The sequence below is a fragment of the Podarcis melisellensis genome, assembly GCF_964234715.1.
Source record: "Podarcis melisellensis genome assembly, chromosome: 12".
NCBI classification, from domain to species: domain Eukaryota; kingdom Metazoa; phylum Chordata; class Lepidosauria; order Squamata; family Lacertidae; genus Podarcis; species Podarcis melisellensis.
The window spans coordinates 60813262-60828191 of NC_138544.1; the positions used below are offsets into that span (position 1 = coordinate 60813262).

The 14930-nt window shown below is 51.6% G+C and overlaps 1 protein-coding gene across 2 annotated transcripts in view; it reads left to right on the forward strand.

The window, feature by feature from the left end:
- The first annotated feature begins 951 nt into the window (after positions 1-951).
- NOS3 (nitric oxide synthase 3) overlaps positions 952-14930 on the forward strand; it is a 35369-nt gene continuing 21390 nt past the window's right edge. The window contains exons 1-6 of one of the 2 annotated variants that reach the window (XM_081931524.1): positions 952-1148; positions 3051-3165; positions 4272-4417; positions 12470-12632; positions 12971-13062; positions 13217-13358. In XM_081931524.1, coding sequence (XP_081787650.1) covers positions 1033-1148; positions 3051-3165; positions 4272-4417; positions 12470-12632; positions 12971-13062; positions 13217-13358 — 774 coding nt within the window. In that variant the 5' untranslated portion in view covers positions 952-1032. The remainder of the gene's footprint in view (positions 1149-3050; positions 3166-4271; positions 4418-12469; positions 12633-12970; positions 13063-13216; positions 13359-14930) is intronic. The other variant, XM_081931525.1, reaches the window with a different exon arrangement.

The window sequence follows — 14930 nt, forward strand, 5'->3', positions numbered from 1 at the left end:
GTGATAGCTCTCTTCCTGGAAGCCCCCTCCCTTCTCAGTGGTGCTGGTCCAGGAATTGGGGGCTGACTCAGAGGCACCCGGCTGCAGGGTGTGCCCTCCCAGCCCTTGCATCACCCCAATCGTGATCTTGATCATTCCAGATTCCCTCTCGCTGAACCTGTAAAAATGTGGAGGAAAGTGATGGTGGTGAGGCTGCCCTGGATGGAAGAGGAGTGAGCCTCAGGACTTGCAGGGGTTGGACTGGATGACCCTGGGGGGTCCCTTCCAACCCCACCATCCTATGGTTCCTCCTTGTTGAGGTCCAGAGGCCTCCCCTGGGCAGGCACCCGCCTGGTCAGTGCATGGACAGAGGCTGCCTGGCGCCCCCCTGGTTGCTTCTCTGGGCTTCAGGAGGAGGAGGAGGACCTGGCCCTTGGCTGCCAGGATGGGGCTCAGATTTCCCCTTGGGAAATGAAAGGCAGGGCCCCTCTTCAGGGCCCAGGGGTTCCCTTTGCAGGTCACTGACCCAGAGGTCATCTCGCCCAACCCCATAGCCCCTCTTCAGGGCAGCCCTACCACAAAGCAGTCACGCTTGGGGGTGAAATCCAGAGGAGCCCTTTGACCTCCTGTCTTCATCTGCATTTTTACCAAAAATTGCACCTCCAGAATCCCTGAGAGGTGGTCATTCTGAGCTCCAGTTTGGGGTGGGGGGCTGAGAGGGTGAGACCCCCTCTGCTCCGCTTCCCCAGTCTGCCACCTGTTTTCTTCTCTCTCCCTCCAACTGGCCTCGCAGCTTGGCATCCTGGCTCTTTGCTATTTGGGGAGTGGGGGTGCTAAATGTGTGTCATTCTCTCCCCACTTTTGGAGGGAGCCCAGCCCCCCCGCCCCTTGTCCCGGCTTCATCCGTCTGGGCGGATGGGGAAGGCGAGGCCATAATCCCCCCCCCCCCACTGTTCCCTTTCTCAGCAGGCAGGAAGAAAAGGGAGTTCCTGGCACCAGCGACACATTGCTCCAGAGAGAGCCACTCTCTGCCAGGACTTGGTGCGCAGCGCCATGGGGAACTTGCCGGGGGCCCTTTCCCCCTCCCAGACCCACTTCTGGAGTCTTGACCTCTGCTCCAGGCACCGGGCGTCCATCGCGGAAGAAAGCGTCCCCACCAAGAAGTGCAGGTGATAGCAGAAGGGGCCTCAGCCGAGAGCCCAGAGGGCTGGCTGGCTGGCTGGTTGGGGGGGGGGACTTTGGGAGCCACGTTTGTGGGTGGGAGAGGAGAGGACCTGCAGGGAGTCCAGAAGGACTGTTGGGGGTTGAGGAAGTTGGGGACATCCAGCCTGGACAGGAGAAGGTGGGCGGGTGATTGCAGAGCTGTGTTTAAATATCTGGAAACCAAGTCTTGCAAGGAACGGTTGCGGGAGTTGGGTTTGTTTAGCCGGCAGAAGAGAAGATCGAGAGATGACATAGAATCATAGGATCATCAGATGGCAGAGTTGGAAGGGACCCTGAGAGTCATCTCATCCAACCCCCTGAGATGCAGGAATCTCAACAAAAGCCATCAATATCCAGAGCTGTTTGACAGCGGAACAGACGCCCTCCGAAGGTGGTGGACTCTCCTTCCTTGGAGGTTTTTAAGCAGAGCTTGGCTGGCTATCCATCAGGGATGCTTGAGCTGAGATTCCTGCCTTGCAGGGGGTTGGACTGGATGACCTTTGGGGTCCCTTCTCTGATTCTATGAACCTCTGCTTAAAAGCCCCACCACCTTCTTACTGTCAGAATGCTCTTCCTGACATTGAGTCGGAATCTCTTTTCTTGTGACTTGGAGCCATGGGTGTGGGTCCTTCTCTCCAGAAGAGCAGAAGACAAGCTTGCTCCCTCTTCCATGTCAAGGCCCTTGAGATATTTGAAGAAGGCTCACGTATCTCCTCTCGGTCTTCAGATATGTGAAGGGCTCTCATGCAGAAGACGCAGCAAGCTTTCTTTCTCCTGCTTCAGAAGAGAGGAGCCAATCGGATGGACTGAAGCAGCAAGGAAGGAAAATCTGAGTCAACATTAGTGTTGCCGGACAATTAGGAAGGGTTTTCTGAGGGTTTGGGTTGTCTGACAGTGACATGGACTCCCTTGAATGATGGTTGGCTCTTCCTCATTGGAGGCTTTTAAAGAGAGCTTGGCTGGCCATCGATGGGCCTGGGATTCTTCAGCTGGGAATCCTGCCTTGCAGGGGGCTGGGTCTCCTTCCAAACACACAATTCCAGGATTCTATGGACTTTGCTGGGGTCAAGCCAGACGGGATTGCTTGGAGGAAGAGGAGGTGTCCTCAGTTCCTCTGCTGGCATCGGAAGGACTCCCTAGGTGGGCTTTCCTCCCATGCCAGGGGTTCCCAGGGTTGCCTCCTGGCCCTCCGCAGCTTGGCCTCATCACTTGTTGGAAGGGACCCCAAGGGTCATCCAGTCTGCCCCTTCTGCAATGCCAAAATTGCAGCTGGGGAATCCCTGGTAGGTGCCCCCCAACCTCTGCTTAAAACCTTCCCCTGGTCCCAGATCCCCCCTTTTTTAAGCACTCTGGCCTTCTCTTTGGGCCTCCCTTTGGATCTGCTCTTCCTCCCATCCAATCTTCACCCCGGCCTTGTGGGAATCGGTTGGGCCAAGCGATAGGCCCAGAGCCCCCGTCCCATTTTCTGCATGGCAGGCGCTGAGCTGCTCTGGGGGGCACAAGGTTTCCCTCTGGAGGGGGGCTAGCCTAGGTGTCCTTTGTGATCCCCCCTCCTTTCCCTGCCATTGCTCTGGGCCCCCAAGTCAACCTTTCTCCCCCCCCCCCCCGCAAATCGGACTGCCGTGCCTTCCCCTGTCCCAGCATTGGGGTCCCTCCCTGACTCTCCCTTTTTTCTGGGGACCTGGGTTTGGGGGCGTCATCTGAGGGTTGGCTTGCAGATTGGCGGGGGGGGGGTCATGCCTTCCCCTGCTTTTGAGGTTGACCTGCCTGGAATGCTTTAGCTGGGGTTCCCTCCTTGCAGGGGGTTGGGCTAGATGACCCCTGGGGCTCCCTCCCAGCTCTTCAGTTCTGTGATTCTCTGGTTCCAGCTGCCCAGTTGTCCCCCCAGCTGAGCGCCCCACCGAACCCCCCAAGTACACCCGGCTGAAGAACTGGCAGACGGGCTCCATCCTGTATGACACTCTCAATGCCCAGACCTTGCAGGTGAGGCCTCTGAGGTGGAGTGGGAGGGGGGCGAGGTGGGGGGGGGGGTCCTCAGTCAGCCAGCCGGCAGAAGGCTGCCTTGGGTAGTTGATGCTGCTCACCTCTCTGCCCTGTGGCAAATCCCAGCCCTCCAACCCGAATCCCGAGGAAGTGAGTCAACACGTTGTCACCTTCTGCGTTCTCCACCCTCTTTCAAATATACGTAAGAACAGGGCTGGCCCAAGACATCAAGAGAGAGGAGGAAACCAATCCGGCCTCCACAGCCGCAGTGGGCGATGCAGTCTGTCCAGGCCAGATCAGCTGCCCCCAGGATCCTGCCCCTTCACCTTGCCTTGTGGATGGGCCAGCCCTGCTGGATCAGGCCCAAGGGGCCCCCTCTAGCCCAGCTTCCCCTTCACACAGGTGAACCAGATGCCCACATGGGGGATCCCAGCCCCAGAGCCACTCTCTCCTCCTCCTGGGGGTCGCAGCGCCAGGGATGCAGAAGCATGGCCGCCTCCGGCAGAGCCCACCCCGGGGGCTCCTTCCCATTGGTAGCCCTTCTCCTCCTCCATCCATTTCTCTAATCCTCTTTTAAAGTTGGCGGCCATCCTGCTTCCTGGGGAAGTGAGTTCCATAGTTTAACTTGGCGCTGCCTAAAGGACTTTCTTGGTCTCTCCTGAACCTTCCAGCCCTGGGCTTCCTGGCCTGTCCACAAGTTATGAGAGAGGGAGGAAAGCTCTTTCCGCCCCACTTTCTCTATGCCAGGCATAATTTTACAAACTTCTTCCTGGGGGAATCACTCCATCCCCCTGACCATCTGGGCTGCTTTTTTCCGCATTGTTTCCAACTCTTCCATGTCCTTTTGGTACAGAAGGTGACCAGATGTTCTGGAGCTCCCAGGCCCCATATAATCCCAGACCAACTGGGCTGATGAAAGCCCCCCCCCACATCTGGGGGTCCAGGGGTTCCCCTGCCTGGCTTCAGGGGCCAGCCAGTCCTGTGTCAGCGGGGAGGGCAGATGCTGGTCAGGAGATGGATGTTGCGGCTGGGAAGGGGAGCCTCCCGGTGGGGCTGGGGAGTGAGGAGCCTTCGCCGCTGCAGCCCCTTCCCCTCTTTCTCTGCAGAATGTGCCGTGCAATGAGAGGCGCTGCCTGGGCTCCGTCATGTTCCCCAAGCAGATGTGTGCTGCTTCGGAGGGCCCCCGCCCCACGGAAGAGCTCCTGCCCCTGGCGCGGGACTTCATTAACCTCTACTACCACTCCATGAAACGGTGAGTCTCTGGGAGCCTTGCTCAGCCCCATCTCTGGCGGGTGGGGGCAGTGGGTGCCATGGCGAAGCTGCGCCCAGACTTCCTTCAGTCAATGTGGGGCCTGGCCCACATCCTAGCCTCCTCCAGGGGGGGGGCTCCTGCCTCCCCCGAGCCACCTTGCCTGGAATGGCAATCCGCTGGCCACTTCCAGAATCCAGACATTGTTCTCCAAGCCTGGCATTTCCGTGTTCTGTTATCCTTTTCCCTACTTCAGACTGACTTGGGATGAGTTTTGTACGTTCCTGTGAAATGCAATTGCAGCATTGCCTGCTTTGGAGCTTGCAGGGAGCGGTTAAGGCTTTTCAGGGCTCATGCCCCGTTAGTTAGTAGCTTCCTGTTTTTTCAACCACAAAGGAGATTTGTTCTTTTAGTTAGTAGATTCCTGTTTGCAGCCTTCATTGCTTCCCATTTAGCATGGTAAAAGGGGCAGAACTTGCAAGGTGGAAGCTTTTAACAAATAATGCCGGAGATTTTTGCTGAACAGGACTTAGTTTTGCGTGTAGGAGGGTCTTGGCCGTGGGGCGGGTGCCGCTGGATAGCAGAGCATTATATCAAGTGCAATATGGCATCGTGGTTGTGATTCCACTTACAGCCAATTGTGGGGAAGAGTCGTAAACAAAATCTGCCCTTTTCCCCTTATCCAAGGGTATCCAAGAGCCCATATAGAGGCCTTACATAGGTTCCCTATTGGTAGGAGAAAATAACAGAAGCCAGCCAGAGAATATCGAGAAGCAAAGCAGCCAGTAAGCCTGTTCTTTATTGATCTGTTGCAACAGGGTGCTCCCCTCACATGCAGGAAAGGAGGAGGAACCCAGAACCAAGGTGTGCCTGCGCTTATATAATGACATTTTAAATTCCCTGCCCTGGAGCTGAAGACCACCCTTCCATACATCATACATACATCACAGAAGGGGTGTAACCCAAGACCACTCCCACAAACAGCATACCTACATCACAGAAAAGGTGGTCTACAACAGAAATCTGAGTGACTTGTTTATCTCATCTGACAGGTTACCTGTTTAATGGTCACTTGATTAGATTGCCTGCTTACTTGATTAGATACCCTGGGGAGCCTGGCCAGTCTTTTGTAATGATAAATACTTAGTAATGACAAATACTTAGTTCCTGAGTCAGGTCACAGGCTCACCCTATTCAAACACAGACATACCCTTAAGACAGGATTTGTGAAGGAAAAGACAATGGGGAGGCTTTTCCATTTTCCTTTGACCTTGTAGAGAAAACATTTGGTCAGTTTGGGACAGTTTAGGAATCAAAAATGGTTCCAGGTCAGTCTTCCTGTGCTGATCTATGTACGTGCTTGGTTGGTGCACTTATGAACATTTAACATATATCTAAGACCTCAAAGGGACGCGGGTGGCGCTGTGGGTTAAACCACAGAGCCTAGTGCTTGCCAATCAGAATGTCGGCGGTTCGAATCCCCGCGACGGGGTGAGCTCCTGTTGCTTGGTCCCAGCTCCTGCCCACCTAGCAGTTTGAAAACACATCAAAGTGCAAGTAGATAAATAGGTACCGCTCCGGCGGGAAGGTAAATGGTGTTTCTGTGCGCTGCTCTGGTTCACCAGAAATGGCTTTGTCATGCTAGCCACATGACCCGGAAGCTGTACGCCGGCTCCCTCGGCCAATAAAGCAAGATGAGCGCCGCAACCCCAGAGTCGGTCACGAATGGACCTAATGGTCAGGGGTCCCTTTACCTTTAAGACCTCAAAATTCCTATCACAGAAGCAATCTAGGAGACTTCCGGGTTGGCGCCTCCGGCAATGGCGGAATTCCTCTGATCGGGAGGAACTTGCTTCGTGGAAATCAGGGTCTGGCCGCCACGGCGAAGGCAGGGACCCACTAAAAATCACAGGCGGGAGAAGCCTGTGAACGTGGGATTCGGCTGGCACCTTTTGCGCCTCCCCTACTCATGGGGAAACCCGGTTTCGGGGATCCGGAGCGATGTGGGGTGAGTGGTGCAGTGCTTCGAATTGACTGCTTCTTTCACGGAGTGAAGCTGCATTGCTGTTGCCAGAGAGCACTGACTTTTTCCTGTGGACAATTTGATCTTAAAACAACTACCCGTGAGTAGAACGAAAAATTGGATTTTTAAATGTCTTAATTTGGTACCGAAACGGGGAGGTTTAAAACAGGAAGTCCGCCTTCCCCTTTTGTAAATAGACTGAAGCAAAGAGGCTGCAAGCTAAAGTCTTGGAAAGTCTTTTGCAAAGGATTGAATCTCCATCGGCTAAAATCATTAAACCCCCCTTGGAAGCAGGAGAAGAGGGGGAAAATTCTGGATCGCGTAAGCCTGCAGGAGAGAGAGCGAAGAAAGATAAATCACCACCGCTTTGAACCTGGAAATGGGCTGCTAGTAAGACGGACGTTTTGGGAAAGTTCATTGACTGTGAATAAAACGTATATTGACAGATAGTTAAAGAAGAGAAATATATTGTTTCCATTGTTTCCTTCTGCGCTTAAAAAGGAGTAAAAGTAACTGAAAATTGAAACTAAATTTGTTGCTTGATCGGTGTTTAAAAGGATTGATACAAATATAAATTGTTTCCCTCTAGAGGGAGCCCTTGAGACTGTTACAGGAGTGGAGCTGGGGGAATTTCCAGCCGCAGAGATAAAAAACCGTGAGAACCAGGGATTGACCTTGGACTGGCAAGAATGTCGACAGAAGAAGCCATAGTGATTGCACTATGCAAGATAAGTGCTTCATTGGAACAGCTTCATCAGAAGACGGATGTGATGACTATCAAAATTGATAATCTGGGTCAAAAAGTGACTGATTTGGGACAAAAAGTGAACATCTATACAGAAACTATTCAGGTGGAGAAGGCAAGGGAGAAAGTTGTTGTTGAACCTCAAGTAATACAAGTGGGGAGAGCCCCAGAGGCAATTTGATGAATATAAGTTGTTGCCTTCTATGACTGAATTTAGAGAAAGTCAGATTCTGAGGATTGGAGCCCTGCTTGGACTGGAGAAGGAAAGTTGGATAGATTCCCTCATGCAGGGATGTACTGACCTTTGGGACTTGGACTTGGGTCAGGAGGAGATTGGAGTTGTGGGGACCTTCAGTTCTGGAGGGACTTTGTTTTTTTGTTTTTTTTATAATAAATATTTATTAGATTTTCCAATTTCACACAAAAAACAGAAATACAAAAGTACAAAAATACAAAAGTACATAATCAAAAAAGAAAAAACAAAACAAATATAATTTCCAAAGCTTATTTCTATTACCTTGTTTCTCGAACCTCCTCTCACCTCCCCCTTTTGCATTCCCGTTCGAATCTTGATTCAGCAAATCCTTATATAACTTGTTTATAACTTATTTTAGCTTATTACTCCACTTTTACTTTACAGCTGGTAACCACTTAATTTCTGTCCAACAACCTTCTAACATTCATTAATTTTGCAATATTTCTGCAAATAATCTTTAAATTTCCTCCAATCTTCTTCCGCCGACTCTTTTCCCTGGTCTCGAATTCTGCCGGTCATTTCTGCCAGTCCCATATAGTCCATCACCTTCATCTGCCACTCTTCCAGGGTGGGTAGATCTTGTGTCTTCCAATATTTCGCAATCAGTATTCTTGCTGCTGTTGTTGCATACATAAAAAAGGTTCTGTCCTTCTTTGGCACCAATTGGCCGACCATGCCCAGAAGAAAGGCCTCTGGTTTCTTCAAGAAAGTGTACTTAAGTACTTTTTTCAATTCATTATATATCATTTCCCAGAAGGCCTTAATCCTTGGGCAAGTCCACCAAAGGTGAAAGAATGTACCTTCGGTTTCTTTACACTTCCAACATTTATTATCAGGCAAATGATAAATTTTTACAAGCTTGACTGGAGTTATGTACCACCTATAAATCATTTTCATAACATTCTCTCTTAGGGCATTACATGCCGTAAATTTCAAACCGGTGTTCCATAACTGTTCCCAGTCAGCAAACATAATGTTGTGTCCAACATCTTGTGCCCATTTAATCATAACAGACTTCACAGTTTCATCCTGAGTGTTCCATTTCAACAGCAAGTTATACATCTTAGACAGATTCTTAGTTTTGGGTTCTAACAATTCTGTTTCTAATTTCAATTTTTCCACCTGGAATCCGATTTTTTTGTCCATTTTATATACCTCCATTATCTGATAGTAGTGAAGCTAATCTCGTACTTTACTCTTTAACTTCTCAAAACTCTGCAATTTCATTTTGTCTTGTTCCAGAATATTTTGGCCAATTAGACTCCATGTTAAGTCTTTTGAAAGCTTTAGCTTCCATCGGTGACAACCACCTTGGAGTTTTATTTTCCAGTAAATCTTTGTATCTTATCCAAACATTAAATAGTGCTTTCCTGACAATATGATTTTAAAACATTTTATGAACCTTAACCTTGTCATACCATAAATATGCATGCCATCCAAAGGTATTATTAAAACTTTCCAAGTCCAAAATGTTTGTGTTCTCGAGAAGCAGCAAGTCTTTCAACCAGCAAAAAGCTGCTGATTCATAATAGAGTTTGAACGGACAGTTCTGGAGGGACTTTGAAACACGTCCTAAAATATCTTTTGGACTTTAGTTTTAATTACGGAGATTTGGCTGACCTGTCGAGAAGGAGCAAAAATATTGCTAGGTTGGAGCTTCCCCGGGATCTACTCCTCAGCATCAAAGGAAGGAAATTAAGAACAAGATCAGCAGAAGACAAAGTAAAGTGCAGGTATAAATACGAAGAAGATCTGCAGAAGGGACTTGGAAGAGAATTAAGAGCCTCGGACAGAAGATCACCAGGTTGATGGACCATGTGGATTTGACGGAAAGGACTGGCAGAATCCGGGACCAGGGAGAAGAGACAGTGGAAGAAGATTGGAAAAAGACTAAAGTTTATTTATAGAAATATTGTAAAATTAATGAGTGCTAGAAAAAAGTTGGAATGAAATTACATGGCTTTAGTAGAAATGTTATAAGGAGTTAAGTACAAATAAGTATTATGGTTTAAAAAAAGTTAAGATAATTATATGACAGAAAATAGAGAAAGATGGAAAGGAATTGCTGAAACAATTAATAGAAGCGGAATACAAAAAGGGAGGTGAGAGGAGGTCGATGAAAAGAGGGATTGAAAGATAAGGTATTGAAACGGTATGATGTATGATTTTAAATTGTTTTTGTTTTCTTATGTTACGTGTTAATGTTGTGTTGTGTATTGTTTATTGTATTGTATTGTATTTTCTTTCTTTTGTTTTTTCTTTTTCTATTTTTCTTTTTTCTTCCTTTCCATAAGGTCTAAAACTAATAAATATTATTATTTTTTTAAAAAGCAATCTAAGGGACGTGATGTGGGAGCAGCCCAGATTCCCTTGCAGAGTCCACTCCTGATGACCCCCCCCAGCCATAAGCCTCCTCTGCCATGGCTTCCTCCAGGTGGTTCAAACCCCCCCCCCCCCGCTCTCAGGAAGGCTGATCTATGGGAACATGGAGTTCCCCAATGCCTGCGCCCCACACGCTTCCCCTCCCACCTGCTTCCAAATGCCACAGTCTAGTCAGAGATTTCCACTCGTCCTAAGATAACAACTGTGCAGGACGGCTTATCTATGACGAAAGAGGTGTGAGTCAATCGTCCCTGAGCCTGGACAAAGTGCTGCGTCCCAAGGTTGGCACCCCTTGGATTTCTTACGGGGGGGGGGGTCCCTGCAGCTCCTTGCTCACCAGTTGGAATGTGCAGAAGGCAGGGCTCTCTCGCCATCTCCTAAGAAGGCTTCCTCCCCCCATAAGCTTTCCTCCCCTTACTCCCGAGTAGCCCCCTTTGTGACGCAGGGAGACAAGCCTGGGAGGGGGCGGGGGGCACCCCATCTGGGCCCCAGGGAGCTGCTCTTTGCCTTCACTCTTTGTTCTCTGCAAGACTCCTGACTTGGGTGGATCTTATCTGTGGCCTTTTCCTCTCTGAGCTGTTTCTTCCTGTCCCCCCAGAAGCCTCTGATGTCAGGAGCAAACTTTTCTCTAGCCTGCTGCCCCCCCCCCTTGCAAAAACATTCAGATGACTCCTAAAACTTTTATCTCGCCTGCAGAATGGAAAGCTGTGTGCTTGTCTTTTGCAGCAGAGCAAACCCTGTTCCCATTTGTCTGGCAGTAGACTCTGTCCCACCCCCACCCCGCTTTGACCTTGTCTGCCTGGTTCGGCTGCTTGGGAATTTCCACCCTCAAAAAGAAATCCAGCTTTGGAGGACGGAAGAAAAAGAGCGTCAGGAGAACCTGGTGCCTAATATGGGGGGGGGGCAGCCCTGATTGTGCTTCAACTGGTTCCTGGCCAGATGCCCCCCCCCCCCGGAGGTCAAGAGCACCATATCCCCCTTTGGGTCCCCCAGCAATTTGCCTCTCCAGGTGGGGCTGATCCTGGAGGCCATAAATAGCCCCCCATGAGGAGGGGCTCTGCCCTGCCTCTGGGCTCAGAGAGAGGGATGCTTCTGGGTACCAGCTGCTGGAAAGTGCAGGAGGGGAAGAACTCTTGTGCTCGGATCCTGGCTGCGAGCTTCCTGGGTGGCCTCTGTGCAAAGAGGATGCTGGACTAGATGGGCTCTGTTAAGGGGCCCCAAGGGTTTCCCAACTTTGCCAGGATCTGGTCCTGCGGGTTCCAATCGGTCGGGTTCAAGCAAGAGACGCCCGCCAAGTTAGCAAAGCCAAACAGCAGCAATTAAGCCTGATTGTATATTGTTGCAACAAGGTTCCAACTCCCAAGCAGGCAAACAGAAGAAGCCAAAGCAAAGGCTTACATCCACTTTCAAAAGTTTCCCGAGTTTCCCATCATACATGTCAAGAAGCATCGTAGAAATGTCAGAGGAGGAGGTTTGGGGACAGGCAGAAATCTGTCTCCCAGCCGTGTCCCCTGTCCCTCAAGGCAGCGATTATAACTCCGTCTTTCACCTTCCAGAGAAAGTGTTTCTGTTCCCTTTGCTCTCTGGATTCAGCTGCCCCATCTATTCCTGCTGCACCTGGTGAACCCCTGCCTGGGATGGAGGTCCCCATGGGCTTCTGATATTGCCCAGTCTGCTAGTCAGGAGGGGGTCCTGAGGACGGGCTCTTCTTCCCCAGGTCTTCTTCCCTGTGCAATCTCTTTGTCACCTTTGGAACCAAAGAAAGCCATTTGTTTGGCTATTTTGGTGAATTTCTGTTTTTCAGATAATGGGGTTTACTTGCCTTATTCCGGTAAGATGGCTGTAGGCGTTAGTTCCTGGGGGGTTGAATGGGTGCAGTGTGTGTGTGTGTGTGTGTGTGTGTGTGTGTGTGTGTGCGTGCGCACCCACCCCCACCCCCACCCCACACTGGGTTTCAAGTCCCTGTAATGCTTCTGATGTGTTGGTTGGGGACACCCTCTGTAAGAGGCCCCCTTTGGCCTGATCCAGGATGTTCTCTGGATGTTCTCAGGCTCTGGCGCCCTGGCAGAGCCCCTGCCCTGCATGCAGAAGGACCCGGGTTCAACCCCTGCTGGCAGAGTCTCCAGGCAGGGCTGTGGGAGACTCCTTGCTTGAAACCCAGGAGAGGGCCATTGCTCCACTCCCTCCATCATTTGGGTGGCCCTTTTCTGAACCTTTTCCAACTCTCCAAAAACCTTTTTGAGATGAAGTGACCAGAACCGGACCCAGTCCTCCAGGTGCGGTGGCGCCATAGATTTGTGCATTGATGGCATTGGCCTGATGCAGGGAGTTCCAAATGGTATTGGTGACGCTGCAATAGAAGATGGTGTTCCTACAGATGCAGAACGGGCATCACGGGTTGCTGATAGTGGTGCCAGTTCTGCCCCTCAAAGTGGTTGGGGGGTGCATGTGGGGCAGGATGATCTTGAAGGGGGTAGAGGGATTCCGAAACCGAGCCTGCAGAAGGTGGCTGTCGGTTCTCACCTGACTTGGGGTGCTGTGGGAAGAGCAGGCTGTGGGGCAGGTGGGGAGGCAGAAGGAGTCCCTGCAGCTGCCCTGCCTGCACCTGCTGCCTCACCTGAGCCCCTCCCCGCCCCCATTTCTCCGCAGCTCCGAGTCCCAGGCCCACCTGCAGCGCCTCCAGGAGGTGGAGCAGCAGATTGCGGAGACAGGGACCTACCAGCTGCTGCAGGCAGAGCTGATCTTTGGGGCCAAGCACGCCTGGCGCAACGCCTCCCGCTGCCTGGGCCGGATCCAGTGGAATAAGCTGCAGGTGCGTCGGGGGGGGGGGGGGACAGAAGCAGCAGGGAGCCCTGAGCTAGGATGGCCCTTCCTGGGGGGGAGGCTTCTCTTGCATAGCCTTCACCCTTCTGCCCCCCCGCCCTGGCCATTTTGGGTGCTTGGGGAGTCGGGTCCCATCAGCATCTTCTGTGCTCCTGCCCAGGATCCAGATGTGCTGCTCTCTTGGCCCCATGCAGATGTTTGGGACTTTGGTATCTTGGCAGGAGGAGGCGAGATTGTGACCTTTGCCCGCCCCCCAGCAGCCCATCCTTTGCTGCCCATCCTCCTGGCACCTGAGCCTTTGACCTTCCTTGTTCTCTTCCCCTCCAGGTGTTTGACGCCCGAGATTGTGCCAGCGCCCAGGAGATGTTCACCTCCCTCTGCACCCACATCAACTATGCCACCAACCGCGGAAACCTCCGGTGAGGGACCCCTTTTGCTTCCCTCCGTGCTGCCCGGTGCCCAGGGGACTCAGCCCTTGCTGGGAGGGCTGCTGCCCTTTCCCCTCCCTGGCAGGTGGTGGTGGCACGACTGATGCTGCCAGTTTGAGCTGAGCACTCTGCTTTTCTCCCGCAGCTCAGCCATCACCATCTTCCCAAACCGGATAGCCGGCCGTGGCGACTTCCGCGTCTGGAACCAGCAGCTGATCCGCTATGCAGGCTACGCGCAGCCGGACGGCACCATCCTGGGAGACCCGGCCAACGTGGATTTCACGGAGGTGAGAAGTGGCTCTGGCATCTCCTCTTCCACCCCCAACCAGGACCATTCATGGCTCCTACCATTTGAGGCTCCATTCACAATATTCATCTGTTTGTTTCATAATAATATATATTGCCTGATCCGGAGGCTGCAGTCAGTGCAGTATGCTGCAGCGCGATTGCTGACGGGAGCGAGTGCCACATCGCCCCTTTGCCGCTCAGAGATCTGCGCCAGTTGCCCCTTTGCAAGAGGCAGAGTCCAAGGCATTGCTAAGCGTATGTCTAAAGCAGAGCTTTCCAAACTCTGTCGTGACACATTCGTGCGCTGGCTGCAGTGTGTAGCTGTGCTGCGCAATATGTGTCCATATCTCTTATAGGGGTTAGTTTAACCTCAGGTTTGCTAGTAGAACTGAATTACTGTGTCGTGAAATGATGCATGTCTTAAAAGTGTGTCACCAACGTGAAAAGTTTGAAAAGCTCTCATCTAGAGTCTGTAGAACCAGTGGCGTAGCGTGGGGGGTGCAGGGGGGGCCGGCCGCACCGGGCGCAACATCTGGGGGTTAGGGGGCGCAAATCCACGGGTTAGGGGGCACAAATCCACGGGTTAGGGGGCACAAATTACTTGCCTTGCCCCGGGTGCTGACAACCCACGCTACGCCACTGTGTAGAACCAATTTACAGTGATGCCTGAGCGTGTATTTGCCACCTGATCGGCAAAACTGCCACTGTTACCTGTTCTGCAGTTGTAAGAACTCAGTATTTTATTGTGGCAGCAGCTGCACTTTGGAACTCCCTGCCTCTTGATACCAAGCAGACGCCTTCACAGTACTCTTTTTGGCACCTGCTAAAAACTTTCTTTTAACAAGTCTATGTAATGGTGCAGCAATAAAATTGCTAGCACATTTGCAAAGCTAATCCAGGTCTGGTCTGGATTCTACTTGCTTGGGGGACCACATGCTGAGATTCCTGCCTTGCAGGGGGTGGAGCTAGATGACCCTCAGGGTCCCTCCCAGCTTTATGATTATGGGATTTAGAAAGCTGATGTGAATTTTAATCTGCCTTGTGCGTTTTCTTTTAACTTTTTGATTTCTTTAAATGATCATTGCTGGTTTTTCTTAGTGACAATTTTATTGCTTTTTTGCAAATCGCTTCGAGGTTTTCTCTTTACAATCAAGCGGTGCATAAATTTTATGCAATAAAGCAACAGAATTATTAAATGAAGTAAGTTGCCCAACCGCCCGTCTAGGTGCTTTCTGCCCCCCTCCCAAAGCCAATCTGCCCTCCCCTCTGACTCTGGATATGGGGAGCAGCCCCCCAAGGAGGCTCTGTGACCCCCAACCTTCAAGAAAAGCAAGAGGGGGTCCTGGAGGTGCCTCTGAGGTTTCCCACAGCGCCTCTCTCCTGCTTCTCCAGCTGCCCTGCGCTTGCTGTGGCCCATTGAGGACCCAGCCACACACACCCAGACTCTTGCTTGGCTTTGCTGCAGCAGTGGCCAAAGGCTGCCCCCCCTCCCCTGGGATTTCCTGCCCCCCATGGACGGCTCTCTCTACGGGTGGGCTCAGGGGGTCTATTGCCTACCAGTCTCTCCCTCC